At 36.5% G+C, this 27,771-nt stretch overlaps 1 protein-coding gene across 1 annotated transcript; it reads left to right on the top strand.

The window, feature by feature from the left end:
• The first annotated feature begins 653 nt into the window (after nt 1–653).
• SRP72 (signal recognition particle 72) lies at nt 654–27,100 on the top strand. Its single transcript, XM_004327961.4, has 19 exons — nt 654–811; nt 2,903–3,023; nt 5,045–5,168; nt 6,448–6,591; nt 6,668–6,779; nt 8,330–8,361; nt 9,629–9,753; nt 9,847–9,904; nt 12,207–12,338; nt 13,213–13,341; nt 14,722–14,794; nt 16,760–16,824; nt 18,108–18,203; nt 19,066–19,169; nt 19,297–19,374; nt 19,603–19,740; nt 22,209–22,246; nt 24,682–24,841; nt 25,652–27,100. Exons 1-19 carry the CDS (start codon nt 703–705, stop codon nt 25,827–25,829), a joined length of 2,016 nt encoding a protein of 671 aa, XP_004328009.2. The 5' UTR covers nt 654–702; the 3' UTR covers nt 25,830–27,100.
• Nucleotides 27,101–27,771: the final 671 nt, after the last annotated feature.

Genomic DNA, 27,771 nt, shown 5'->3' on the forward strand with positions numbered 1-27,771 from the left:
TAGAGCGTCTGAACCTGGGTATTCTCACACCAAAACACATCACCCTTCCAGCCTTATTGCCAACTGCTCCTGAAATGCAGCCCAAAGGGTAGCCAGGGGGTTTTCACCAAACGTGCTTTGCACTTGGAGATTCTTTTCTTCTTCTTTGCCTTTCCTCATATTCGCTTCTCTGAACTTTACCCAGAACCAACCCCAGGTTTTTCAAGATCCCATTCAAATACCAATTCCTCTATGAAGTATTCCCAGGCAGCAAGAAGCCGTCTCTCTCCCCCTCCCCTTCTCTCCCACTCCTTCAGATGACCCCCTACGGTTTCTAGTTGGTATTTTACCACGCCATAGACCTGTTATTTATTTTCCATAGACCTTCGCCCAGCTCCGCCTCTAGGGACCTGGACACTTCTCCGCCCCCAGCGGTCGCCCCGGAAACGCACGCTGTTTTTAGCCGAATCTGTTTGGTAAATCCTTTTCAACCCCTTCCCAGGATCCGACGCCTCGTTCCTCCAGACCCGCTTCTAGAAAGGAGTATCGACTCAATCTTCGCAAATTTCTAGGTACGAGAGTGAAGACTGCGGCCTTGACGCCAACTCAGTATCAAAGACGCTTCCGACTGCGAAACGCTTAGCAACCATCGGCTTCCTTCTCCGCTTAGGCACCTCCGAGATCCTCTTCCGGGGCAAGAGGTCGCCCCGCCTCTCCTCCAAGATGGCGAGCGGCGGCAGTGGGGGGGTTTCGGTACCTGCGCTCTGGAGTGAAGTGAACCGTTATGGCCAGAACGGCGACTTCACGCGCGCTCTCAAAACCGTCAACAAGAGTAAGTGTCCCGGCGGGCGCCGGAGCGGGGGCGGGCCCGGGCAGGTGGGAGGATGCAGCCTCCTTCCGTGGCGCGTGACCACCTCCGAGCAGACAGCGGGAGGGGAGACCCCAGCCGCCCGCTGCTAGGGCCCGAACGCCCAGTGGGCGCGGGTCGCGGTGCCTCAGCTCCCCACGGCCAGCCCTGTGTCCTGGGTAGCTTAGAGCCACGTGTACTTCCGTCTTCCCCCCCCCCGCAAAGCAGAAAGCGAGGGAAGGATTTAAAGAGACCGCAGCTCCCGACGTCTCTTCCAAACTGCTTTCTTATTTTACTCCGTTGTTTTCACGCCTTATTTCGCAAATACTCCACATTGCCTCCTTTTCGCTTTCCTTATAGCGGAGTGATCAAGATAGTATTGCTGAGGGAGCTTTTTCTTTTGGGTCGCAGCGGGGGGAGGAACCTGGCTGGGACACGTAATTTGGAAGCTGGCGCTGACAAGTGGAAGCTGTACAGACTCGGGGTAGAGGGAAGGGCTGGATCTGGATGTCAGGCCTGTCATTCCCACATATAGAATCCCTCCAGCGTCCTTAGACCAGAAAATGTGTGTGTGAAAGCGCTAACATTTGCAATAACGTTGCAAAGATAAATGTTAATCCTGTCTTTTGCCCGGTAACTGATCATTTGGAGTGAACTGTCTTCGGTGTGAGGTTCAACTCATTATATTCTGTTATCCTTTACTGCCTAACTGTAATACGGCCGTGCTTTTTAATGCTCTCTGTCGTGCTAAATTCTTTATTGAAGGTGTTGCCTGTATTTGTTAGGTTTGGAAATGTAATTACCAGGACAGGGTTTGACTGTTGAAAGAAGTAATAACATACATGGTATGTCTGTAACGTACAAGTGTGAATTTTCAGCAAACTATTGATGGGTTAATGTGAAAAGAAATGATTGTGCCCACAGTGCACTTTTGGTGATTTCAGACATTGAGGAAAACAGCTACTAATGACAATTATTTGATTGTTAAACTTGTTTTGAATTGGCTTTGGCCTTTGCTAGGCCTGCAACCAATATTAATCAGCAATGTAGTAAGTACTGTGCAGGAATTGTTTAATCAGCAAGGGCTGTCAGTTCTCCAATATATATATATATATATATTTTTTTTTTTGCGGTACACGTTGTGGCCTCTCCCGTTGCAGAGCACAGGCTCCGGACGCGCAGGCCCAGCGGCCATGGCTCACGGGCCCAGCCGCTCCGGGGCATGTGGGATCTTCCCGGAACGGGGCACGAACCCGTGTCCCCTGCATCGGCAGGCGGACTCTCAACCACTGCGCCACCAGGGAAGCCCTCCAATATATATTTTCTTAATTGATAGAAATTACTCTGATTCTTAGACTGAGATTTGAATTCCTATAGTTGCCCAGGAGCAAGGGGAGTGATCCTAGTCATTTTGACACTGAACAGCTGTTTAGCATTGAAATTTGGCCACCTGACTCCTTCCTTGCACTTCTCTTTAGTTATATTCCCTGAAAAGGGAAATTTTGAATGGTGTTTGGAAATATTGCCAGCAAAACAAATTGTGTTTGTATACTTTACAGCTTATAGATTTTTTTCAAAATATTCTCATGTAATTTTTTTAATAACCTTGTAAAATAGGTAATGCTTTCATACTCGTTTTGCAGATCAGAAAGTTGAGATTTGGCAATCAAATGACTTGTCCAAGACCTCAAGGCATTTAGTGACAAGCTTGTACTCAAACCTAAGTCATTTGCTGCCAAGTTTTATATGAACTTTTTTCTTTCCCTGTGAAGTAATGAAATATGTAGGATATAGCATGCATTGCAAGATGAAAAAGCAGTAGAAAACAACTTCATTCTTGCTTCTTTATCTCACTTTACTTTTTTGGTACATGCATCTTGGGAAGCTATCTCACTGGAAAGTCTAACTTAACTCTCCTTATTGTCACTTCTTAACTTAAAAATAAAGATCAGTCATTTAAAAAAATGTTTTGACTAATCATTTCTGCTGCAGTAAAATTGGAAATGTAGCTTCCTGAGATGGGAAATGTGGAAAGGGAATGGATTTAAAAATTGCTTTCCTAAAATTGCTGTCTAGTACTGCAGATCAACAAGGATGATGTAACTGCCCTACACTGTAAAGTTGTGTGCCTTATCCAGAATGGAAGTTTCAAGGAAGCCTTGAATGTCATCAATACTCACACCAAAGTGTTTGCCAAGTAAGTGATTTAATTAGTTGTTTGTGCATGTTTACCATAGCTATAACCATTTCCATGTTTTTTTCCCCACTATTCAGTGATTTTTGACCTTTTACTTTCCTTCCCCTTTTTTCCTTTTGCCTGCCAATGGTGCTTCTGAAACTGGAAAGAGCAATAGTAACTTTTGTTCTTTTCTGCTTTAAGAAACCTTTTCCTTACCCTGTCTTCCCTTTGAACCACTAAGAAGGGAAACTGGAGGGATGTGGGGCATAAACAAGAGTCGCAAGATTTCTTGGAGAACATAGGGAGAACAACTCAGCAGAAGTTTAATTTAAAAAAAAAGAGCAGAGAGGGCAGAACATACAGGGTAGGGATGTATTAGTTGAGGCCTCTAGGATGGTATGGCAGTCTTAGCCTGACCTCTGTGCCTGCCTCCTTTGAGAATTGTTTAGGTGAGTATGATTTTAGGCCAAGATCTTTCAGTGTCAGAGTTCTTTAGCAGCCTTTAGAATATATAGCAGTTTTTTTCAATCTACTTTTTATTTTTTTATTTATTTATTTTTGGCTGCGTTGGGTCTTCGTTGCTGCATACGGGCTTTCTCTAGTTGCGGCGAGCAGGGGCTACTCTTCCTTGCAGTGCACCAGCTTCTCATTGAGGTGGCTTGTCTTGTTGTGGAGCACGGGCTCTAGGCACGTGAGCTCAGTAGTTGTGGCTCGCGGGCTCTAGAGCACAGGCTCAGTAGTTGTGGTGCACGGGCTTAGTTGCTCCGAGGCATGTGGGATCTTCCTGGACCAGGGCTCGAACCCGTGTCCCCTGCATTGGCAGGCGGATTCTTAAACACTGTGCCACCAGGGAAGCCCTATAGCAGTTTTTTATTATTCTTAATCTTTTTCATTTATTTATTTAATTTATCATTTCATGAAACGTGAACTTATAATCTGAATTGGTACTGTAATTTCATTTTTCTTTACTGTTATGCCTAAGCCCCAAAAGAAATGTGTGTTGAAATGAAGGTTGCAGCATATTTATTGTTTAATGTTTATAAGGTACAGAACAGTATATTGTATACTTCCTTTTGTATAAGAAAAGGAGGATATAAGAATTTCTATGTGTATTTTTTTGTATATGCAAAGACAAACAATAGATGGAGAAACAATGAATAAAAATAGTTACTTGTAGGAGGTGAGCGGAACAGAGTAGATTTGAATAACAGTGGGAGTAAAACCCTTTCAATGTATACCTTTTTGTTTTTTTTTACTTGGGCCAACTGCATGTATTACAGATTAAAAACAAATTTTTAAACTTTATTAAAAATAAAAGGGTAATAAAAGGGACACTGCTTTCTACTAGTAAACATGTTTATGCTAAAATTCAGTGTTTTGATTTTTGGCCATTTTGTGAGAGAGGGAAATTTTCAAATAATCTTTTGTTAGGTGAATAAAGGATGTTGCCATTTGCTTGATGTTTATTTTTCCTCACAGATTATGGTTGAAACTTCAAAATGTTTCATATGTGACATTAATGTAGATGAATTTTTAAGTCTGTGTATGTAAGTAGTGTTTTTGTAGTTGTCTGTTTACCAGTTGTTTGATTACAAGTTCTATGTTCTTTTAAGATTTCTAGTTACTTTTTCTTTGCTAATTATTTGCTTCTTGACAAGTTACAGTAGCATTATGTGGCTTATCATAGGTTCTTAAATGGATTTAAGAAACTTCTATAACAACCCATTTAAAACATGTTCAGATTGTCTTTATATCTGAAACAGTTTTTAGCTAATTCAGGATTTCATTCTTATATATTCGTTTCAAAGGCCAGTAATTCTAATAAGAATATCCATGAAAGCAAGAGAGCCTAGGGAAATAGATGTAATATTTTCTGCCACTTACGAGCTGTCTGATTTTAGACAAGTCGCTAACCTTTGTCATCTGTTGTTAATGGGGATTAAATAATATGTATCAAGTGTGCTTAGAGCAGTGTCTGGCTTACAGTGGGTGCTCTGCAGTGTTAGCTAATAATCAGACATTGGTTTTTCCTTTTTCAGTAACTCTCTTTCCTTCGAGAAGGCATACTGTGAGTACAGGCTGAACAGAATTGAGAATGCCTTGAAGACAATAGAAAGTGCCAACCAGCAGACAGACAAACTAAAGGAGCTTTATGGACAAGTGGTAATTACTGCCTTAAAATCCCTGTTTGACAGTCGTCCTGCATGAACGTGATTCTACCTATAGCAAGGAGCAGGGATGAGGAACCCCAGCCCATCCTGATGCTCCATAAAACTTGCCACCAAACCAGTGCTTGAGGTTTGAACATATTCCCTCTCCTTGATCTTCATATGAACAATTGCATGTATAGTGTTCTATGAACAAATGACTTCCTAAGGGTAATTGGAAAATTAAGAACTATCCTATGAAATTTGGACTTTTTAGTTGGAAAGATGAAGGCCAGTAAGCTTATATACTTACACAGTTTTGAAACAGTCTTTTTAGTTTTTAACTGATATTTTATTCTAAATGTAAAATAAAGAAAATCATGATGAATAAGAATTTGGATGAATTCAGATGGTTCATGAAATCCCTGGAAATATCTTATTCTAAAAGAATTTTGAGACATACAATTAAGCCTAATGTAAAATAGGGTTATTTATGATAAGAGGACAGAAATGTTATATTAGAACTAGCAAAACCCTCTTAAAATTTTTTAAAATGTCAGTTTAGGGCAAATAATGTATTGAATGTATTGTCCGCAAAAGGTAGTGTGAGTTTAACAGAGATTTGGGCAAGTTCATGGATTGTAGGTCTATAAAGAACTTTTCATGTAAACTGGGTTAGCTTAGGGTAGATTCCAGCATTTTGATATTGATGAAGGGCACCCATCTCTGTCATACATGTAGACTAATTGACTCAAGTGGCAGTTCTTATCGCCCTTTAAGAACAACTTGAATGAAATAAGCAAGAATTATGTTGTGTATACTTGATACTACCCTATACAATAGTTGGTTTCTGGAAAAGAGAAATGAAGATTCAGTATAATGAACTAGGAAATAGTAAGTCCTTTTGTTAACATCTAATTTTGTTCCTGTTTACTGGGGCTTAGTAAACTTGTGGGATTGTAAGTCAGATTGGTTGATTTCTACAGAATGGTTTTCTTTCACAACCCACTTAGGCACTTACCTCACCTCAAGATGGGGGTCAATACAATGGCTTTTCTAACTGAATCATGCCTACAAATATGCAATATAGTAGAGATTCATTGCAAGTAACTTTTGGGAAGTATTAGTAGCATACAGAACTAATTGAAAAATTGTAAAGGAAAAACAATTAATTGCCCACGTTATGCTGAGTTAGGTTTCTTACATGGTGGTTCCAAAAAAGGGGTTATATGGTGTTAGGGATGTAACACAATATTTGTCTTCTCTGATTTTTTACTTGCTATTTATCTCTTCAGTTGTACCGATTAGAACGCTATGATGAATGCCTGGCTGTGTATAGAGATCTTGTCCGAAACTCTCAAGATGATTATGATGAGGAGAGAAAAACAAACCTTTCAGCAGTTGTTGCAGCTCAAAGTAACTGGGAAAAAGTGGTTCCAGTGAGTATCTCTGTGTACTTACACAGCCATGACATAATATTCCTGTCTAGTGTTTGACTGGTATTCTCTGTGACAGGAGAACTTGGGTCTCCAAGAAGGCACACACGAACTGTGCTACAATGCTGCATGTGCGCTGATAGGACAAGGCCAGCTGAACCAGGCAATGAAAATCCTGCAAAAAGCTGAAGGTTGGAAGTTTGTTAAAATGATATGTGAATGTAATGTGCATATAACTTTGCAAAGTATTTCCAAAAGTTAAAAAGTTAAAAACTTTGGGAAGTTTTTAAATGGAAATTATTGATGCAGTGGAAATTTCTCAAAATCCATCTAGCCTTTCTCTTGGGTTCTTGACTGTTGTCTCTCCTCTGTTACTATGTTATTCCTAAGCCAGTCTACTTGTCCATTTTCAGCCACACCAAACCTTAAGTTTGAGTTTTGAGGAGTAGGTTTTTGAACAACTTACTGTGAATGTTAAATGTAAATTAACCGAGTTAGTAAGCATTCGGTAAATATTATTATCATCATTATTATTGGTATTAAACAAGTACACAAATATAGTAACAATATGGTGTGCCACATTTATGCATTGATAACACTATTCAAGCACATTTTAACTCCACTTAGTATGTTTCCATATACAATATCTGCATGCTTTGAAGCTCTTAAGTGAAAAAGAAAATAATTTATTAGAGAACTTATGTCTGGTCTCAACTCCTGAAACATTTCGACTTTCTTCTCCATACATTTCCCTTGGAAGCTATAAAAGTGATGTTGTAGGGACTGCGATGAATGGTGGGAAGGAAAAATGGTGAAACAGGGTCTGTTTTATTCTTAAATATTGATGGTTAAAATAAGGGCAGAGGTTAGAGCATCATGAGGAGAAAAATATGTTTAATAATGATAATTTCTGGATCATACCCAGTATTGACAGTGGTATGGGAGGACATCCTCATATATTGCAGGTATGAATGTAAAAGTAGTAGAGGCTTTGCAGTGGGCAGTTTGGTGCTGTAGCAGATTTTGAAATTTTCATACCCTTTGATCTAAGAATTTCATTTTTAGAAATTTAAGGAAATAAGGGAATAATTAGATAACATCCATACAGATATATATATATATTTGAATTTAATTGAAGGGATGTTCATAAGAACAAAAATTTAGGAACATGAGTTTCTGTCCTATTAGAAGACTTTATTATAATCGCAGAATAGATTACCATGCAGTCATTAACAATAATCATGTTAAAAATAATAATGTAGATGTAAATGTGTTGTAACTTAAAGATGTCCACAGTATATTAAATGGGGGAAGGGAGGTTTCAAAATAGTAGACTGTCCCACTTTCATTTAAAAATGTATCTGTGCATTTACATTAAAAAAAAGAGCTGAAATGCTACAGTGGTTATATCTTTGGGTGACAGGATTATTGTCCTTATTTTTATACTTTTCTATAATTGATTTTTTGCAATCAACATTTGTTACATTTATATATTTTAAATTCCCTTAAAAATTTTTTTTAACATAGGGATTGCAAGTGAAAGAAAATGCCAAAGAGCTAGAGTAATCAAGGATTGATAATATTTATGTAATATATTTGATGTTAACGATAAATTCCAAATTTGCTTGTTAGTAAAATTATCTTAAATCTTCTCCCTAAGAATTTAGTTCTTGTTCTTTGGAACATGAAAGAAACGAGAGTTACCCAGCAATGTTAATTTTAAAACCATTTTCTCTTATAGATCTTTGCCGCCGTTCGTTATCAGAAGACTCTGTAAGTATTCCACTGTGGTTAAACCCAGATTTTACACTTCTGCTAATATAAATTTGTAGGAGCCTTCTCTGTAGTATTTACTGACTTTTTGAAATGATATTGATTCATTAGATAAGAATCACAGAAACCCTCTTGACCAGTTATTTGATGGACTCTCTTAGGGTGAGAAATGACAATACAAAATTTTATATGCCTTATGCATTTCATTTTAAATTCATATAAATTCATTCTCCTGTTTTAGATGTAGGGCTCAGGTCTTTGAGTAAGGTCCTATTCATAGGAATTCCATGCATATTCCTTACATAAACTATACATAATCCAACAGTCATGATCTCCAGGGTTTTTTCCTTAAGTATAACAATACTTTAAAGACAGTTGTGAATTAGTTTCATTACAGAGTCCTTTTTTTTTTTCTTCATTTTCTGGCTCATACCTAATTAGATCGTAATTTTCTTTAGGAACTCAACCTTTGTCAAATATTTCTGAGCATTCAACATAGTTTTCATCGAAGCAAGTCTCTTTTCTCATGCATAGTTCTTGTCTTACTGCAATACTTAAGTTTTATCATTTCTTTATCAAACACAACTGGCTTAATGGGATTGGAAACAAACAAGTCTGACCTGGTCAACATATGCTTACCAGGTGAGAGTAGGAGTGCCTGGTATTGCAAAAAAGAGCAGCCTCCTAGCCTTGAGCATTCTCTCTACGTGGGCATCAGTCAACCTCTCCAAAGGAATGGAAAATACAGATTGATCTGGGGTATCAGTTAAGAGAGCTGCTACTTTAATTACAGAATTAGTTTCAGCTTTTGAAGTTCTTTGTACAGTGATAGTTACTAGTTAGAATTTTGTAGTCTTTGGATTAGAAGTATTTTAGAATTAAGAGTGAAGCATTTTGAAAATGTGTTTCTTATGAGAAAATTGTTTCCAGAATTTAGGGGTATTGTAAAAAGTTAAACTTGTATGCTGTTTTTCACTTTTTTTTTTTTTTAGTCTTAACTTTTTAGAGAATAAAAATGATCAGTGAATGGTATTCCTGAGCTTGTCGCCATGTCCTTCCAGAATTCGTCTTTTTGCCATTCTCATTTAAGCTTCCCTCTTTTGGTAGCTATTCCTAAATTTTAACAAACTGACTTTACAGGAAAATTCCTGAAAATTGTATGTCTTCTTTAGGATGATATATCTTCTGAATGTTTGGATCACTTGGTTAATATGTGGATCAATTTGGAGAACTCACAGGAAAAAAAAATATTTCTTTTTCTGCTTAGGATGGGACTGAAGAAGACCCACAGGCAGAACTGGCCATCATCCACGGGCAGATGGCCTATATTATGCAGCTTCAGGGTCATACAGAGGAGGCTTTGCAACTTTACAATCAGATAATAAAACTAAAGTAAGTGGGTTATTAAAATGAAGTGTCTTTTATAGGGTATGAGTTTTCTTTTTAAAGGTTTATTCCTTTTTGACTGGTGCTTTTTGTTTGCAGACCAACAGATGTAGCACTGCTAGCTGTGATTGCAAATAACATCATTACAATTAACAAGGTATGGAAAATCCATGGTTTTCTTACACTATTTTTTTCTGGAAGCATATTACTCCAGCCTTGTTCTAGGATAAGTTTTTCCATGACAGAGTCCAGTTGCAGCAAAATCACAATGGAGAGTTTTATTTAACTCGCATAATGATTCTGCAAGGTATATTCAAATAATAAAACTATTTTGTAGTTACATACCCTGGACTTAAAAATCTTACCCTTTTCCCATTGTTTTTTAAAATTATTATTCTATATAATTATAATATTAATATAATTATAATATTATTTCCCATTATTATCATTATATGGAGAATACTTATTAGAGAAATAAGTTGTTTGGACTTTGATTTCTTCATCTAGTAAGTCTGAATACGAGTTTTCCGTATATAGTTTTTCTCTTTCCAGTGGTTTTTATTTTGGGGGAGAGGAGGCATGGGCAGGTTCTCTCTCTTTCTCTGCCCCCCACCCCGCCCGCAAGCCCTGTGTAAACTATTACAAGCATGTATGTAAACAATCCTAAAGAGTACTGTACTAGTCAAATTAACCACCTTTTGGAACATTGTTCTAATGGGAAGATATTTCAAGTTCAAATTTGAAATTCAAGTCAATAGAAAATTAGAAAAGTAACATTTAGGTTCTTTTGATAGGCTATGTGATTTTCCAAGTGCCAGCTTATTTCATCCTCACAATTATCTTTTTAGGTGGCAGTACGTGTCTCCAATTTATAGGAATGTAATCTGAGGCTAAAAGGAGTTAAGTGATTTGTATAAGATCACAGCCACTAAGAGGTAGAACTTGGATTCAGATTCTAGTCTCTGACTCCAATGCACTCTCCTTTTAGGCCTGTGTGGTATCTCTCTCCCCCTATAGCAGAAATTCAGAGGGTTCTCAGATGTAGGATAATGGCATTAGGGGGGTAATAGATATAGGATGTTGTAGGGCATTGGCATGGTTTAGGTTTCCAAAAATTGATGCTGGCATTTGACTCTTAGCAGCAAGATGTACCTGCCTATGTTTATGAACAATTTGAAATGCCAGTGAGGACAAATTGTTTTTATCCGATATATAATTGTGGGGAGGAGAGTATGTGAAGTACTAAATATCTCAATCTAAATGTATTTATACACTGAATTTTTCTTCAGTTAACATTTATTTCTAATTTTTTACTCAGTATGGTGCTGGATGCAATAGGAAATGCAAAAATAAATATGAAACGTCGTCTTAATCATTACATAGTATAAAAAATTCTAGTGTTGAAAAAAATTGTGCACATTTAAATTTCTTGTTGTATACTTGTAACTACAGTATTTGGTGAAGGAAGATCTGGGTTGGCTAATTTGAATAGAGGCTTGAAGGAGGGATATGGTTTGAAGGTTAAGCAACAGCAGAGGCAAATGACTTATGGAGGGAAAGTGAGAGAGCAAAAGATATGAGGATACATACATGCTGGCTAGTTAAGAAGAAAAAAAGGTTACATTGAATAATAACCAAGGTGTGGGAGACCTTGAAAAATCAAAAATGTTAATAAGTGTCATGGTAGTAAAGTTTAAGAGAAGTCTGGCAGTGGCATGCATGGTGAGTTTAAGTACTAAAATAGTGACATAGGAGTACCAACTAGAAATATGGTTTCTTGAGGATTGATTTATATGAAAGCCAGTTTCTTGCTGTACATTTAAAATAATTTCACATTGGTTTGGAGCTTCACAGTAAAAAGCAGAATTTATTTTAGATTTCTTCTTTGCCTCCTTTTAGTCTTTAAACTAGTAGAAGACATGGTTTAAAAAGCACAATGGTAACACATATTTGCAAATAATATTTAACAAAGTTAGAATACTGTGCACATAGTAGACACTTAGATGCCCTTTTTGTCCTTCTCAGGGTGCAGTGTGACTTAATTGTCTTCCATTCTTATTCCATTCCATTTGCTTATGTATGATAATATGTCAGAGAGGAATAAGTTACTTTCCTCATTTGTCATCTAAATTCTAAAGATAGTTTGTAGATATTACAAATTTAGGTATCGTTGTAGTCCTAATTTCCACTGTAAGATTTGTGCAGTCCCTTTGTACTTTTCATCAAAAAGCTAAAGAAAGCAATTAATAGTAGAAAGATAAAACCAAACCAAGAAACCAAGCCAAATTTATATGTACCTTAGGAGCATAGGCACCCCAGCCAGGTAGGTGTATTATCTTCCAAGCTCTCTTGTTGTGTTTACATAAAATAACAAAATGAAAGAGGAATAAGGCCTTGGAGTGTTAAAAGAGTTGAAGTCTGAGATTGCTGTTAATGGTGAATGAACTTTTCTTTGTCAGGACCAAAATGTCTTTGACTCCAAGAAGAAGGTGAAATTAACCAATGCAGAAGGAGTGGAGTTTAAGCTTTCCAAGAAACAACTGCAAGCTATAGAATTTAACAAAGCTTTACTTGCTATGTACACAAACCAGGTAGGCAACAGACCTCTGGTTCCCCTGGCTAAACCTTTTGGAGTATGGCACATGAGGCATAATGGGTGTATCAGTCCAGTCTGTTTATATTTTTGCTTATATTTTGTCTCAGACTCATGTAGTCTTCAGAAGGTCATGTATCATAGATTTTATCTGTTAAGTAAGTAATTTGCCCAGTTCTTTGTAAAGGTCTACAGTGGTGGCTTTTAAGAAGAAAACACTATTCACGGCTGTAAATGAGAAAATTCTCTCATTACCTTATTTCTAATTTCTCTGAATTAAAGGAAAAATCATCAAAGATGCTGATCGTGATTATAAATGTAAGATCCGTCTTTTTAGTTTGTGCATAATCACATCAAGTTATAAATAAGAAGGGCAGTTCTAACTCCAATATGTGTAAATTCTAATTAAATTATGATTTTGTACTCTTCTAGAGCAGAGGTTTTCAGTGGGGTCTGAGAGGCAGTAACATTTTCATTATTTAGCACTGAGTCAAGTTGTTCCTAAATACTGTAGCAAGAAATACCTATACGTTTTGTTGCTTTGAAGCAAAGGCTGACACTTGATGTGTTCTGGGTTTTTTTAAACAAAATTCTGCAATTTAAGCATCCAAATGAATGTTTAGGACTTATTCTTTCCTAAATGCTTTAAGAACTCATAGCTTACATTCAGTAAATGGAAATCTTTTTCTTTCAGGAAAAACTTGAGGGTACTGTAAACCACCTCTCTTACCCTAGGTAGTTCTTCACTTACTATTTTGTTTCAGCTGGTTTCCTTCCACCTCCCCATCCTTTTTTCTTTTTGGTCATTCACTTAATGTTTGATTTAATTAACCGGCTTATTTTTGTGGGGGGGGGGAAATACTGTCTTTTAGGCAGAACAGTGTCGCAAAATATCTGCCAGTTTACAGTCCCAAAGTCCTGAGCATCTCCTTCCTGTGTTAATCCAAGCTGCCCAGCTCTGCCGTGAAAAGCAGCACACAAAAGCAATAGAGCTGCTTCAGGTAAAACAATTACTTGCATTTTTAATGAGATGTCAGGTAGTTGTAGCCTTGTTTTATTTTCATTATTAAAATAGTGTACAAGCTTGTAAATTTCATGGGAAAACTAATAGGTAATATACCACTATACACATGCCAGAGTGTCACTTTAGTTAATTCTTGGGCCGCAGCTTTGTTTTATATAAATTTGCATTAGTAAATGTTTGCTGTAAACTCCGAAGAATGCTTTTCATTTGGAGATTGATGTAACACTAGTTAACGGTTTGTTTTAGACTTAAAATACCAGAACATGCTTAGCCCCTTTTTCAATAATGTATTTTCTAGTAAGTCCCAATCCAAAACCTCAAACAATTACAGAGATACTGACTTGGTTTTTAATTAAGCTAAACCAAACATTAAATCACATTCGAATTTCCTGAGAGTAGACTATGTTGGAAAGTTGGACAGCATAAAATTAGGACCATCCTGAGGGGCAAAGTTGCCAAGCAGGGATCCTCAGTAAGGAGTCGTCTTTTTTTTTTCTGAGTATCTTTCTTTAAAAAAAAAGAAAAATCTATGTAGTAATTTTAATTATTGTTTCTCTACTGGTGACTTCCTAGAGACTTGGCATTATTGCAGTTTCTTTCAGAGCACAATTTTTTTTTTTTTTGCGGTACGCGGGCCTCTCACTGTTGTGATCTCTCCCATTGCAGAGCACAGGCTCCGGACGCGCACGCTCAGCAGTCATGGCTTACAGGCCCAGCCACTCCACAGCATGTGGAATCTTCCCGGACCAGGGCACGAACCCATATCCCCTGCATCGGCAGGCAGACTCTCAACCATTGCGCCACCAGGGAAGCCCTCAGAGCACAATTTTAAGCAAAGTGGATGTCAAATAAAATTTTTCCAAATTTAAAATTTTGACCTGAAACCAGAAGTTTAATGTTTCAAAACTGGATTTAAAATTTAATGAGGGGACTTCGCTGGTGGCGCAGTGGTTAAGAATCCACCTGCCAATGCAGGGACATGGGTTCGAGCCCTGGTCCGGGAAGATCCCACATGCTGTGGAGCAGCTAAGCCCGTGTGCCACAACTGCTGAGCCTGCGCTCTAGAGCCTGCAGGCCACAACTGCTGAGCCCACGTGCCACAACTGCTGAGGCCCGCGTGCCTAGAGCCCGTGCTCCGCGGCAGGAGAGGCCACCGCAGTGAGAGGCCCGTGCACCGCAGGGAAGAGTAGCCCCCGCTTGCCTCAACTGGAGAGAGCCCGTGCACAGCAACAAAGACCCAATGTAGTCATCAATTAATTAATTTTAAAAAAAATTTAATGAGGCTGAAATAAGTAATTAGAATATGTGCGCTTAGTTGTGTAAATGTAATTTTTTTTCCCAACTAAAAAAATTCTAGGAATTTGCAGATCAGCATCCAGAAAACGCTGCTGAAATTAAGCTGACCATGGCACAGCTGAAAATTTCCCAAGGTATTCATGATTATTTCATTATGATTAAAATAACCCTGTTAATGGAAACATATGATTGGAATGATTCTGAAATAGTTGTGGACTATGTGATTTTTAAAAATTTTTGCATAATAGTGAAGCATAATGCTGTTTCAAATATGAAGCTAGATTGTGTGAACTCCAACATATTTAGTAATGTTAGGAGGCCTTTTCTTGGGTTAATTCCTAAATTGTTAGAATGTTTCTCAGTCCATGCTTTGAAAGTCTGTAGAAGCATAGAATTCCTCTGTTCTATACTTGAATTTCCTGTGTACGTCATGTGTAGAAATGCTTATATCTGTCACTTGGTAGTATTTGCATGAATTAAGAGTTACTTTGCTTCCTAGTTTTCAAATTTTCTTAGCCCTTTATTCTTCATTTATACTCTATAACCCATATCTTTGGTAGAGAAGAGGCAAGGAAGTTTAATGAGAACTTGTGTTTTTGAATCTTACAGAGAACTGACAGTTTTTTGTTTAAAATTTTGAACCGGTGTTGAGTATCTAGAGCTGTGTTGTCCCTGTCTGGTAGCCACTATCCATATGTAGCTATTCTAAGTTTAAATTAAAATTAAACAGAATTTATTTTTTTAAAGATTTATTTATTTTATTAATTTATTTATTTTTTGGCTGTGTTGGGTCTTAGTTGCAGCATGTGGGATCCTTCATTGCAGTGCACAGGCTCTTTGCTGTGGTACACAGACTTCTCTTTAGTTGTGGTGTGAGGATTTTTTCTCTCATTTAGTTGTGGCACACAGGCTCCAATGCATGTGGGCTCTGAGTTGCGGCATGCGGGTTCCAGAGGGTGTGGGCTCTGTAGTTTCCAGCACGCAGGCTCTCCAGATGAGGTGCGCAAGCTCAGTAGTTGTGGCGCATGGGCTTAGATGCCCTGCGGCATATGGGATCTTAGTTCCCTGACCAGGGATAGAACCCGCGTCCCCTGCATTGCAAGGTGGATTTCTTACCATTGGACCACTAGGGAAGTCCCAAAATTAAACTAAATTTAAAATTCAGTTCCTCAGTTGTGCTGGCTACATTTCAGAAGTTTCATTGCCACATGTGTGTAGTTGGACAGCATAGATAGAGGCTGTTTCCATCATCACAGAAAGTTCCATCAGACAACTCTGGTGTAGACCATACATTCTCAGTGGAGGTGATAATTGGTTTGGTGCACAGGATTGAAAAAAATCTTAGATATTGTGATGGCTAAAATGAAAAGTTCATGGGTAGAGGGGAGGGGAGTTGGCAATTAGGAAAAAACAATGTCTAAAAAGGCACCTCAGTGGGGTAGTAATGAAAATCAGGTTGAGACCTGATAGCTACCCTATTCTCACATTTCTTATCTTCCTCCTTTGTTTCTTTTTCCTTTTCCCACCTCTCTTTCTTCTTTTTCTTGCTTTCCTCTGTATCTTCTTTTCTCATCCAGTTTTCAGTTTATTTTTGTGAGGATTATTTATCATACTAATATTACTGAGAATGAGTCTGTTACATGGTTATTGTTTTGTCTTTAAAGACTTTGGAAGGTTTGTTGAGTAGGTTTGCAATTGAGGTTTGCAATGAGTAGAAAATCAGACTTTAACATTGTAGGAAACTATCCATTGCACTCATATCTACAGTAACAATTTCAAGGCCTTTAGGGAAGGACTCCTGCCTTTTAAGTTACACTCTGAAAAGGGAGAAATAGAACTCAACGGATTGGGAGCTGGGAGACTTTTTTTCTGGTAGCAGTTCTGCCATTAACTTTGTGGGCATAAGCAAGATATATTGTTTCTTTAGGATTTAATTTCCTTTGTTTGTAAAATGAATAAATAGAATACATTATTCCCAAGGTCCCAAAGCTTGAGTGTTTAGAGATGTTACAAAATATGACTCTTAAATTTTTTATCTTTTTTTTCTCCATGAGATGCTTTCTTCAATGTGATGCTGATTTTGTTTTTATTCTATTAAGGTAATATTTCCAAAGCATGTTTGATATTGAGAAGCATAGAGCAGTTAAAGCATAAACCAGGCATGGTGAGTTTATAACTAAAATATTTTAAGACTGAAAAAGTAATGGAATTAATAGTTCATTGGTATGTCTGATATTTCTTTGTTTTCACTTTAATTTCTGCTTATTTCTTTATTCAAAATGTAGAAGTTGTAGTTAAAATAATAGCTTTCTGGTGTAAATTTAATTACATTTTATGCTCTGCTTTGCATTGATTTATTATTTAGTCAAATGTGTCAGGAACTGTTTAGGCCTTATATTACCACTTGAAAGCCAACCTTAAATATCCTAAGACATATATAGGGAATTTCTTAGCCTATTATTTTATCATGTCTTCAGTGTGATTTCTTTGAGTTAAAACAATTTGGTAATAATGGCCTACGAATTTAGTTTTTAGTTCTCTGATTATTCAAGCATCACAGGTTTAGATCACTAATGTAGCTGTGAGCACATCTGTTTCGAAGTAAAAACATTCTGTAGTGGTGGTATGTACATTTATTGTACAGGGACTGTTTCATTTTCCAACACAGCTTGTTTACAAATGGCACTCAATAAATGTATAATAGTATTATGGTAGTGTTTTCTCTTTTGAAGAATCATACTTTAAGACTGGGCTGTGATTATGTTAGAATCAAATATAATATCTGGCTAACATAATGTTTCATCTAGGTTGTTGGATTTATTGGCATGAAAGTTGTTCAGATATTCCCTGTTTATCCTTTTAATATCTGTAGGACATTTTGTTTCTATTATCTTTTTTTTCTAATTAGTCTAGCCAGAGGTTTGTTAATTTTATTGATTTTTCTCAATGATCTGGCTTTTTGTTTCTGTTTCCTTTTTGTCCTCATCTGCCTATGGCTCCTCCCCCTGTCACTCCACTCCAGTTACATGGCCCTCTTTGCTGTCCCTCCAGCACACTAGGCAAGCTTTCACTGGCTTCATGTAGTGGAGGCCACATGCAAGTTTAGCCTCTCTAGTGTGTGTACCTCAGTGATCATATAAACTAATTTTCTAAGTGCTTCTTCTCAACTTCTGTATTTACCTTGTTGTGTACTGGTAACAAACCATTTGTGAATGAGCTTTAGGGGAGGTATTTTTTTTACAGATAATCACCTTTGTGTTTGGAAAACACCATTGTTGTTCATGGTATTTCTAGTTATGCATTAGCAATTTTTATGATGAATTAGGTACTAGTACAGAGCCTAGCAACCTTTATTTGCTGTTTCTTTAACTTTATTCATTTTCAAAAAGTTTATTCTGAGAGAGAAGGAGGAATTCTCTTCACTAATTTATACCTTTGGCTGGGTAGGTGTCTGCATTAGTGACAATGTACAGCCATGAGGAAGATATTGACAGTGCCATTGAGGTCTTCACACAAGCTATCCAGTGGTATCAAAACCGTCAGGTAAAAAGATGGAGTAAAATGTTATGAGGGTGCATTTTTGCATAAGAATAAAAAGCTGCAGCAGTGAACTCAAAATTAAGAATTGAAACATTTCAACTCACTGTTTAAAAAATGGAATGCTGTTAGACTGTCACTCAGTTTTTATGTATACCAGATCCAGATAATGTTATTAGAAGAAAGAAATGGCTACCAAAAAAAAAAAAGCTCAGTTATATTTTCTGAAGCTCCTTCCTGAGTGTATGTATGTGTGTGTGTGTGTGTAATCTCAAGAAATAAGAATATTAATTGTACGTGCTTGTGTATAAGACAGCTCATCTTTAGTGGCTAGAGAGCCCATGGATGGTAGTACTTGGTACAACAGCAGTACGTAGAATAATTGTGTATCTCTATCTAATAGGAACATCTTCGTTTTTTCCAGTATGGGTCTTTGCATAGGCATTATCCAACTTATAGATATACATACACACAGAGGGCATTAATACTGTTAGCACTATTAGCAGTGAAGAGATATCAGTGTTCTAGGAAGTATTGTGTCAAATTAATGTTTGAGAACGATAGTGACGTAACTTTAAGATTTGGTTATGCAATATTTCTAGTTGTAGACAAGACAATCTAAATAGAGATGGGTTGTATACCAAGTTCATAAATTGGTCTTCACTTGTACTAATTTGTCTTTCCCTCTGTGTGTGTGTGTGTGTGTGTGTGTGTGTGTGAATTTCTTTTTGTTGTTTTGTGCATTCAGTAAAACTTAAGATGAGAAATCTAATGGGTAGGTCCATTTTAAAGATATAATGAATATAACTTCATTGACTTGCTAGATATTTAGCTTAAAACTTTTTTTCTTTCTTTATTGAATCTATAGCCCAAATCTCCTGCTCATTTGTCCTTGATAAGAGAAGCTGCAAACTTCAAACTCAAATATGGACGGAAGAAGGAGGCAATTAGTGACCTAGAACAGCTATGGAAGTAAGCTCTGAAAGGTGGAGGTGCAGAAATCCAAGTTTTATTTGATATGAGGGAGTTATTTTGCTTGTTTATGTTACTTTCTCCAGTTTTATAAACTGTTTAGTGACTTTCTTATTTCTTCCTTTAGACAAAATCCAAAAGATATTCACACCCTGGCACAGCTTATTTCTGCTTACTCACTTGTAGATCCTGAGAAGGCAAAAGCGTATCCTTTTGATTGTTCTAGACAGCTCCCAAGTAGTGCAATAAATCCCTTCCCTTACCTGTTTTGACCAGGGCTTTTTTGTTATAAATTTCAACAAACAAAATCCCTCCTCTAACTAGTAAAAGCAAAAATGAGAATTTATTGATCAATGTGCCTGAAAAATACAGTGATAGATCCAAACATATATATGTATATATATTGTGTTCCTGAACTCTTGTTCTATCCCAGCCTTAGTAAACACTTGCCTTCATCAGATAGTATGTCTCTAAAAGTAGATGTTGAGGCTCTTGAAAATTCTCCTGGTGCTACGTACATTCGGAAGAAGGGTGGAAAAGTTGCTGGAGATAGTCAACCAAAGGAGCAAGGGTAATGTTTTTCATTGTAACATTCACTAATGCTGATTTTAAGTTATATAAGGAATAAAAAATGCACTCTTGTAAAAATTCCATGTGAATAAAGTTTAAGTCCACTTTGTTTCTTTTCCCTTCTCTTGTGCTGTGCCCAGCTTTTTGTCCTTGTTTCCCCTCCTCCTCCCCACCCACAATTTACCTCTGATACTAATTTAGTGTGTTTACTTCCAGATCTTTTTCTTTGTGTTTGCACACAGAGCTGATTTAGAAATACTTTCCTTAGATTAGATATTTTTTATAGAAATGGGATTATATTGTATTTAACTGTCTTCGAATTTTCTTTCATTTAATAAGTCTTAGAGATTTTTCCATATTCTCAATGTAGACATATTTTATTCTTTTTATGCATAGTATTCCATAGGCTGGATGTGTCTTACTTTATTTACCTGTGAGATATTGATGTACATTTAGTACATCATTTAGAATTCTAGACCAAATTTCAGATAAGGTTTATTTTGCTGATTTGGAGGAAAGTTAGCCAGCTTCAATAACTTACAAGAAGTCAAATTCCAATTCTTTTCTTGTTCTCGTACATTGTCATCTCAAAAATAGCAGAGGCCTACTAAATAAACTGTTTTAAGATTCTGTTTTTCACTCAGGATGAATAGAGAATGGAAAAGATATAGCACTTCCCCAGTTTTGTGACTTTCATAATTTTTCAGTTTTCTCTTTTTTTTGAATGACTTTTGAAATCTGATTTTTCATAATTAAAAAAATATATATATCAGCAACAGTATATAATTGACTTCATTATGAACTCTGTGTTTGTTAAAAAGGTATTACCATCTTCATAATAGATTTTTAAAAGTTAAATAAGAAATTGCAGTCTCAGAGATACTGCATTGTTCCAAATTTCATTTTATCATGATCCCAATTTCAAGCCTTATCAAGAACTCCAAAATAATGAATTCAAGCCAGGTCTTAGGAGATTTTCATACAATGTGTATTTAAATATTTTCAGTATTTTTTTTTTCCTTTTCCAAAACAGGGTTGGGTAATTAGTAAGAACATACAGTTCTTTTCTAATCCTTTAATCGTCTTTATCTTTTCCATTAGACAATTATTAAGATGTACATTGACTTTAAAGCTTCTCAGTGTCAGCACAGTATTTTCATTAGGCATTATTAATGTCTTTCATTTTATGTTGACTTTTGGACACATAAAAAGGTGTAGTTTCTCTTGAAGTTAAACACTATGTTGGTGACGAAAGTAAATGATTGTCCTTGCCCTGAAAAGAACTTCAGTCTAACAGAAGGAAATATACTTAAGCAGTAATTGAAATAAAGGTTGCACGTGCTGTGATTGTACAAGCATAGAGGAATACACCAGAGGGAATAGTCAGTCCTTCCTGGGGACGGTGGGAGGTTAGGAGAGGCTTCATGGAGGAGGTTGACTCTGGAGGAAGACGAGGATGAGATGGGCAAAATGTGAGCAAAGGCAAAGAAGTAAGAAATGGCAGAGAGTCTTAGGAAATTGCAGATATGGCTGTGTAGTATGATTTGTAGGGAGACGATTCAGAAGACTGTTGCATAGTCTGAGTGAGAGATGAAGCTCTAAAGTAAGGTGCTGTATGTTGCATTTCTTATTCTTCAGGGTACCCTAAAAGAACTTTCACAATTGAATGACTTGGTAGAATGAAATTTGGGCAGACATTGTTGCTGTCTTATCTTTTTGGTTCACTGTTTCATAGTTCCCGTAGAGGTATATCACATGAGTGTATCCAGAGGGATTTTTTTAATGTCTTTCTCTTTTCTACTGTAGCTGTCAGAGTATAGCTGTCAGAGTACTTAATAGTTATTTTGAAGTATTCCCCTGAGTTTTTATGCTCTTTAAATACCTTTATTTATTTTTTGTCAGTGTACTTAATAAAGATTTTACTTACTTAAAAAATTCAGTAAACTCACAGGGTTCAAAGCCTGAAAGATTAAAAACGTAGTCTTCCTCCCACCCCTGTCTGCCCTCTTCCCATCCAAGGCCACAACCAATGTTACTTGTCTTGCATATCCTCCCAGAAATATTCTTTGCATGTATGATACCTTTACATGTTCTTCTGGCAAAGAGTTTAAATTATCTGTTTTCTAGTTTTGCCAAATATAAGGTAACTTAGCATAGAACTATAGATTTTTATGCTTGTACAGATTTCTTACCTTTTTACATAGACTTAATATGTGCCAGTGTAAATGGTATCTATTTTCTGAAAACAGTTGTCACCCCTCTTTTCTAAAGCACCTTCCAAAAAGTAATGGTGTTTGAAGCTTGATTAAATTTGATTAAATTAATAAACCAACTAGTTTATTAGCTTTGGTGAGGTGACGCCAAATCTTAAACACCTTTATGACAAAGTACCCAGCTCACTCTTTTGCACATGCTTAATGCTCTATAAATATTTTATCACGATGATAATGATTTTTCTTATCTTTGTAGACAGGGAGATTTGAAAAAAAAGAAGAAAAAAAAGAAGGGTAAGGCTTTTTTTTTTAATCTTTAGATTTCTTTCTATAAGGTAAAAGCTTGAGTTTGGCCTTACATAGAAATCTTCAGACATAAACTCTCATATCTTTGAAACTGAGTTTTGTCTTGACTATAGCTAACATTTACTTAAATTTATAACTTTAAAGAGTGCAATTCTGAAGTTTACGAGTGCCTGAATTCAAATTGTTGCTCTAGTAACATTGCTTTTTGTCACTGTGACTGTGAACAGGTTAACATACCTTCCTGAGTTTTTCATTTGTAAGATGGAATATGATAGTATGTACCTCATAGGATTAAATAAGATACTACATGTAAAGCTCTTAGAACAGTGCCTGGCAACAGTAAGCTCTTCTACATTAGAGTGCTTTTGGCTACAAGTACCGTAGAACTCCATGAAACTGGCTTAAGAAAATTTACTGTTTATGAAACTGGCAGTGTAGAGGAAGGTTATATCAGGGTTAGTTTATCCAGTAGTTGTATCTCTTTGTTCTCCTGTACACAAAAATGAATCCCACTAGAGTAATCAGATGTTTGTTGGAAACAGAGCCATATACTTGTTATTTATATCCAGCAGGATGTAAAGAGAGCCTCTGCATTTGGCAAGCCCATTAATGGGAAAGCCCATTAACCTGATTGGGCCAGTATAGGTCAGTGTCCAGCCCTGAACCATTAACCAGAGGAATGTCATGCATTGACTGGCTTACTTATTTTAATCCATGGCAAGAGAGGGTGGAATTACCATGCTTGGCTTCAACTAGTCAGAGGATATCCCTGGAGCCACCTACCTGTTCCCGAGTCTTTGGGAAATCTGTGGTAGAAATCAGTTTGCTTCTTGATTTTGCTTACTGCAAAATCAAGGATTCAGGTTTCCCAAATCTGCTAAATTTATTACCACCCCTCCATCTGTTTTCCAGCTTCTAGAATTTTTTCTGGAATTTTACTGAAAATATCTTTTCTACTATTTTTCCTTTTAATGGGTTTATTACATTTTAGTGGAGTTTTGGATAGTGCAGAAGCCAGTGTTGCATTCACTCCACTGTCTTTACCTACAAGTCTTACTAGTTCTTCACTTTTATCACTGTACTTGGAAATTGGTAAAAACTAAAGTATTTGTTTCATGTTGTTTTATTTATTAGTAATACTGCCAGGAAATAGCTGATAACTGTAGATATCAGTAATCTCCAGTTTCAGTTTTTCTGTTTTCGTGGTTTCCAGATGAGTATTTTTTTTAATTTACAAGAGATATGTTCATTATAAAAACAAAATAAAGGTAAGAGACTTCTGTCATTATAGAATGGCATAAAGAATGGAAAATTCCCTACCCCAAATTCATTCTCCCAGAGATAATTACTTAACTTTTTTTGTATATATAAACACATACACATTTACATGCTCAATTAATATTTTTACAAAACTGATATAAACAAATCAGGATAATTTGTTTTAATCTTCTACTTTAGACTATATTGTGCAGACATTTTTCCAAATTATTAAATATAGATGTATTTCATTTTTTAACTCAGTTTTATAGCTTGCTATAGTGTGAGGATACTATATTTAATCATTCTCTTATTGATAGACATTTAAGTTAATTTGCTGTTTTCAAGAATATCACAGAGAGTATTCTTAACACATATATAGCTTTGTGACTTAGGAGTTTCTGCAAGATAAATTTCTAAAAGTATAAATTTTGACTGGTACTGCCAATTATTTGCTTTCTACAGAGGCTATACTAGTATATACTTCTGCCATAGTGTTTGAGAGTTGCCCACTATCTCACAAACACTGCATATTACACTTTTTAATATAGAATTTTTTATCCTTTAATTTTTTTTTTGGTGGGGGGGGGCACGCTGCACAGCTTATGGGATCTCAGTTCCCTGACCAAGGATTGAACCCAGGCCACGGCAGTGAAAGCCTGGAATCCTAACCACTAGGCCACCAGGGAACTCGCCTATCCTTATTATTTTTAATTAGTGAGGTCATGCATCTTTTCACATAGTTAATGACTTTTATTTCTCTTGGCTTACTCTAATTACAGCTATGCCCATTTTCTTTACATGATTTACCTACTGATTATCAAGAACTCATTCTATATTAAGAATGTTAATTCGCTCTGTTACATAGTACGCAAATGTTTTCTTGTTTTGTTATTTCTCTTAAAAATTATCTTTTACCAAATGAAAATTTAAACTTTTTTATACAGATACATCTATGAAATCTTTTTATGCCTTCTGAATTTTGTGTCATGCTTAGAAATAAGTCCTTTTTCCGCTGCTAGATTATACAAATAAAACTTGCTCAGATAAGTTTATTTCAGTTTTAATGTTATTTATTCCCAGGTTTGGACACAGTGTTTAAACAAATTATCTCGAAAACATTATGGACAGATCTCTCATTTCTTTATCAATTAATTGTTAAACAGGAAAACTGCCTAAAAATTATGACCCAAAAGTGACCCCAGATCCAGAAAGATGGCTACCAATGCGTGAACGTTCTTACTACCGAGGAAGAAAGAAGGGTAAAAAGAAGGATCAGATTGGAAAAGGGACCCAGGGAGCAACTGTAGGAGCTTCATCTGAATTGTAAGTCATTGCTTCCCAGTCCTCAGGGCATAGGTTGCTTCTTTCTGAGATTGACTCAGGGTCATCATTAAGAATTTTTGAGTTATGTTTATAGTATGAGAAGTATAGTCAGATATCTTTAATAAATGTTTTGTAATATGCTTATGTAAAGGAAAGAAAACATGCTGTTTCTGGCTTGGTTGTATTGTAAATACTAGAATTGTAGGATTGTATTGCAGATGTTAGGATTACAGTACCTTCAAAAGGAAACTATATACACTGAGTAATTCAACTAACTAAATATCTAGAGAAACAGATATAAATAAATAATTTGACTAGAAAGCAGAATTTAAAATGTTACTAAATCAGTTATTTCTACATGGAAGGATTATAGGTCGTTAAAAGGTTTTTTTCTTTATTTTCTAAGCTTCCTAAAAATTGACATGTACCATCAATTACATTTTTAAAAATTATAACGCAGTAAAAATTTTATTCAAAAGAAAAATGGATAGGGAGTTGGGGAACGCACCTTAAAAGAAAATGTGTGTGGGAACTTCTGCGCAGTCCAGTGGTTAAGACTCCGAGCTCAGAGGCACTGCAGGGGGCACGGGTTCCATCCCTGGTCTGGGAACCAAGATCACATGTGCCAACCCTGATCGGGGAACCAAGATCCCGCATGCCATGTGGCGCGGCCAAAAAAGAAAGAAAAGAAGAAAAAGAAAATGTGTGTGGGAGATTGTGAGAGGTGAAATCCATGTACATACATTTTTATAGCCTTTTCCTTTGTTGAATATATGAATGACCAACACTTTCCTGATCTGATGATTTCAGGGATGCCAGTAAAACTGTGAGCAGCCCACCCACCTCCCCACGACCTGGCAGCGCAGCAACAGCATCTACATCTACAAGTAATATCATACCCCCAAGACACCAGAAACCTGCAGGGGCTCCAGCAACAAAAAAGAAACAGCAACAGAAAAAGAAGAAAGGTGGAAAAGGTGGCTGGTGATTAGAACATTCTTTTTGTAGGCTATTTTTAAACTAGTCTCAGTGACACTGGGAACATAAAAAAGGTAACACAGCAAGAAGCACAGAGCTGCTCCCTCTCCCATCCCCACATTTTCATAAAATTATTTTCTTGTTCATCAAACAGAAAAGCATCTTCCTCAAACTCTGCCCAGTCAGACTTGGCCTACTTGTACCACCTTGCTTTGCACAGATGAGGAGGAGTCAGAATAGTTGGGCATTTACCCACTTTGATATCTGTTGCATCCTTTCTCTTTGTGTGCTGATCTGCTGTTTTTTTCAATTTCACAAACAAGGCATGTTATCCAAGGTTTCCTAGGATATAAACAGAAACTACTTCTGTTTCAACTAGAGTGCAAAGATATTTGTTCTATCAAGTCCCACTTTAAATTATGTCTTAGGAGGCCTTAGGAGACTGAAAGTGGAGTCTTCTGAGCATTCCAAATATCTGCTTAGAAATAGCATGTAATAAAAAGGGACCTTATTAATACACTGGTATTTTTCAGTTCACTACATGAGTGGCCACAGGAAAACTAAATTAAATGTCTTGATTATTCTGACTGTAAATTCTCTGCCATGTGATACTGGAATATGGGATGCTATATATATATATATATATATATATATATATATATATATAGTAATGAAAAGTATGTGTATGTATATACATATATACACATGTATATAAATTAGGACTTTTTTGTGCCCCCATGTCATTTTCAAATTATGATAACATTATGCTGATTTAGCACTATTAAAGATCTCAAGGGAAAGACATCAATGTTGCAAGAAGTTGACTCTTAGACCCAGTGCTCTGAGGTCAGATGGATTTGACAGAAATCAGAAAGATTTAAACAGCCCCTATCAAGAGCATGAACATTGACTTCCTACATAGAGAGGAGGTTAATACCAGAGTTCAGGAGTAGGCAGTATTAAAGCTTAACAGAACTGTTGGCCCAACTGATAGGTCTCAAATGATTCCTCTTTCTAGTTGGGGGTATGACCATTCACTACCCTTCTCAAAGTAATGAAGTATTGTAGTCAGTGTGTGGTATCAGTGTCGCTCTGTTCTTGCCTTGCTTATGAGTCACCTTCCCATTGAACAGGTGTGAGACAGACACACTGGGATGCCTACACTTGTTAGTATTCCTTTTATGCTGCCCAAGATAGCATTCAGTTTAGACTTATGAGTATTTCCTTGTGATCATATTGCTCTGTCCTTGTTAATAAAGTGCTGCTGTGTTTGACTCTGAACATATCTACTGAAACTTCTTCAAAGAGTTTTTTAAAAGGCTTTCCTCCTTTACAAGAGTAAGAAATGTGGTGCTGCCTTTCTGTTTAACATAAACTGTGGTAGCATCTAAACAAGAGACCTTCATATATGAATGATTTATTATGGCATTATACTTTTTGAGCTCTCAGAACAGTCTTTTGGTAAGTGACAGATATTTATTCCTTCTGAATATAAACCCCATTACAAAAATAATTGTTAGTAAATTTATGATTTTAGGATTCCATTAAATTTCTGTGGTGAAGGATAATAATTTTTTAGGTTAACTAAGCTACAGAATTTTGGTGAAAATTATCCGCCAATGAACATTTTGACCCAAGGCACACAGAGAAATTTATAGTTCTCTAAGTCATTGTAATTGCCAGTCGTTATTATCAGTCATTATTAAGCAACTGAAACCTCAGTTCAAATAAATTGTAATTGTCAAATGAAATGTAAACACCTACATTAACTTTCTAGTAATTATTCTTTTGGACAGGTCTTTAACCAATGACCTATATACTTTGTGTATGTGTGTCTGTGTGTGTGTGTCTGTGTGTGTGTGTGTCTGTGTGTGTGTGCATTTATAAAAGTCAATATGGATACATCCATTCACTGTAGCACATTTTAAAATAAAATAATCTAGCGGTGAGTA

Source organism: Tursiops truncatus, chromosome 5 (genome assembly GCF_011762595.2).
Source record: "Tursiops truncatus isolate mTurTru1 chromosome 5, mTurTru1.mat.Y, whole genome shotgun sequence".
Lineage (NCBI taxonomy): Eukaryota > Metazoa > Chordata > Mammalia > Artiodactyla > Delphinidae > Tursiops > Tursiops truncatus.

Coding starts and splice junctions, on each gene's coding strand:
- SRP72 (XM_004327961.4), top strand. CDS start 703: ATGGCGAGCGGCGGCAGTGGGGGGGTTTCGGTACCTGCGCTCTGGAGT. Junction 8,362..9,628: donor GTTCGTTATCAGAAGACTCT/GTAAGTATTCCA, acceptor TTTTCTGCTTAG/GATGGGACTGAAGAAGACCC. Junction 13,342..14,721: donor AAGCAATAGAGCTGCTTCAG/GTAAAACAATTA, acceptor AAAAAATTCTAG/GAATTTGCAGATCAGCATCC.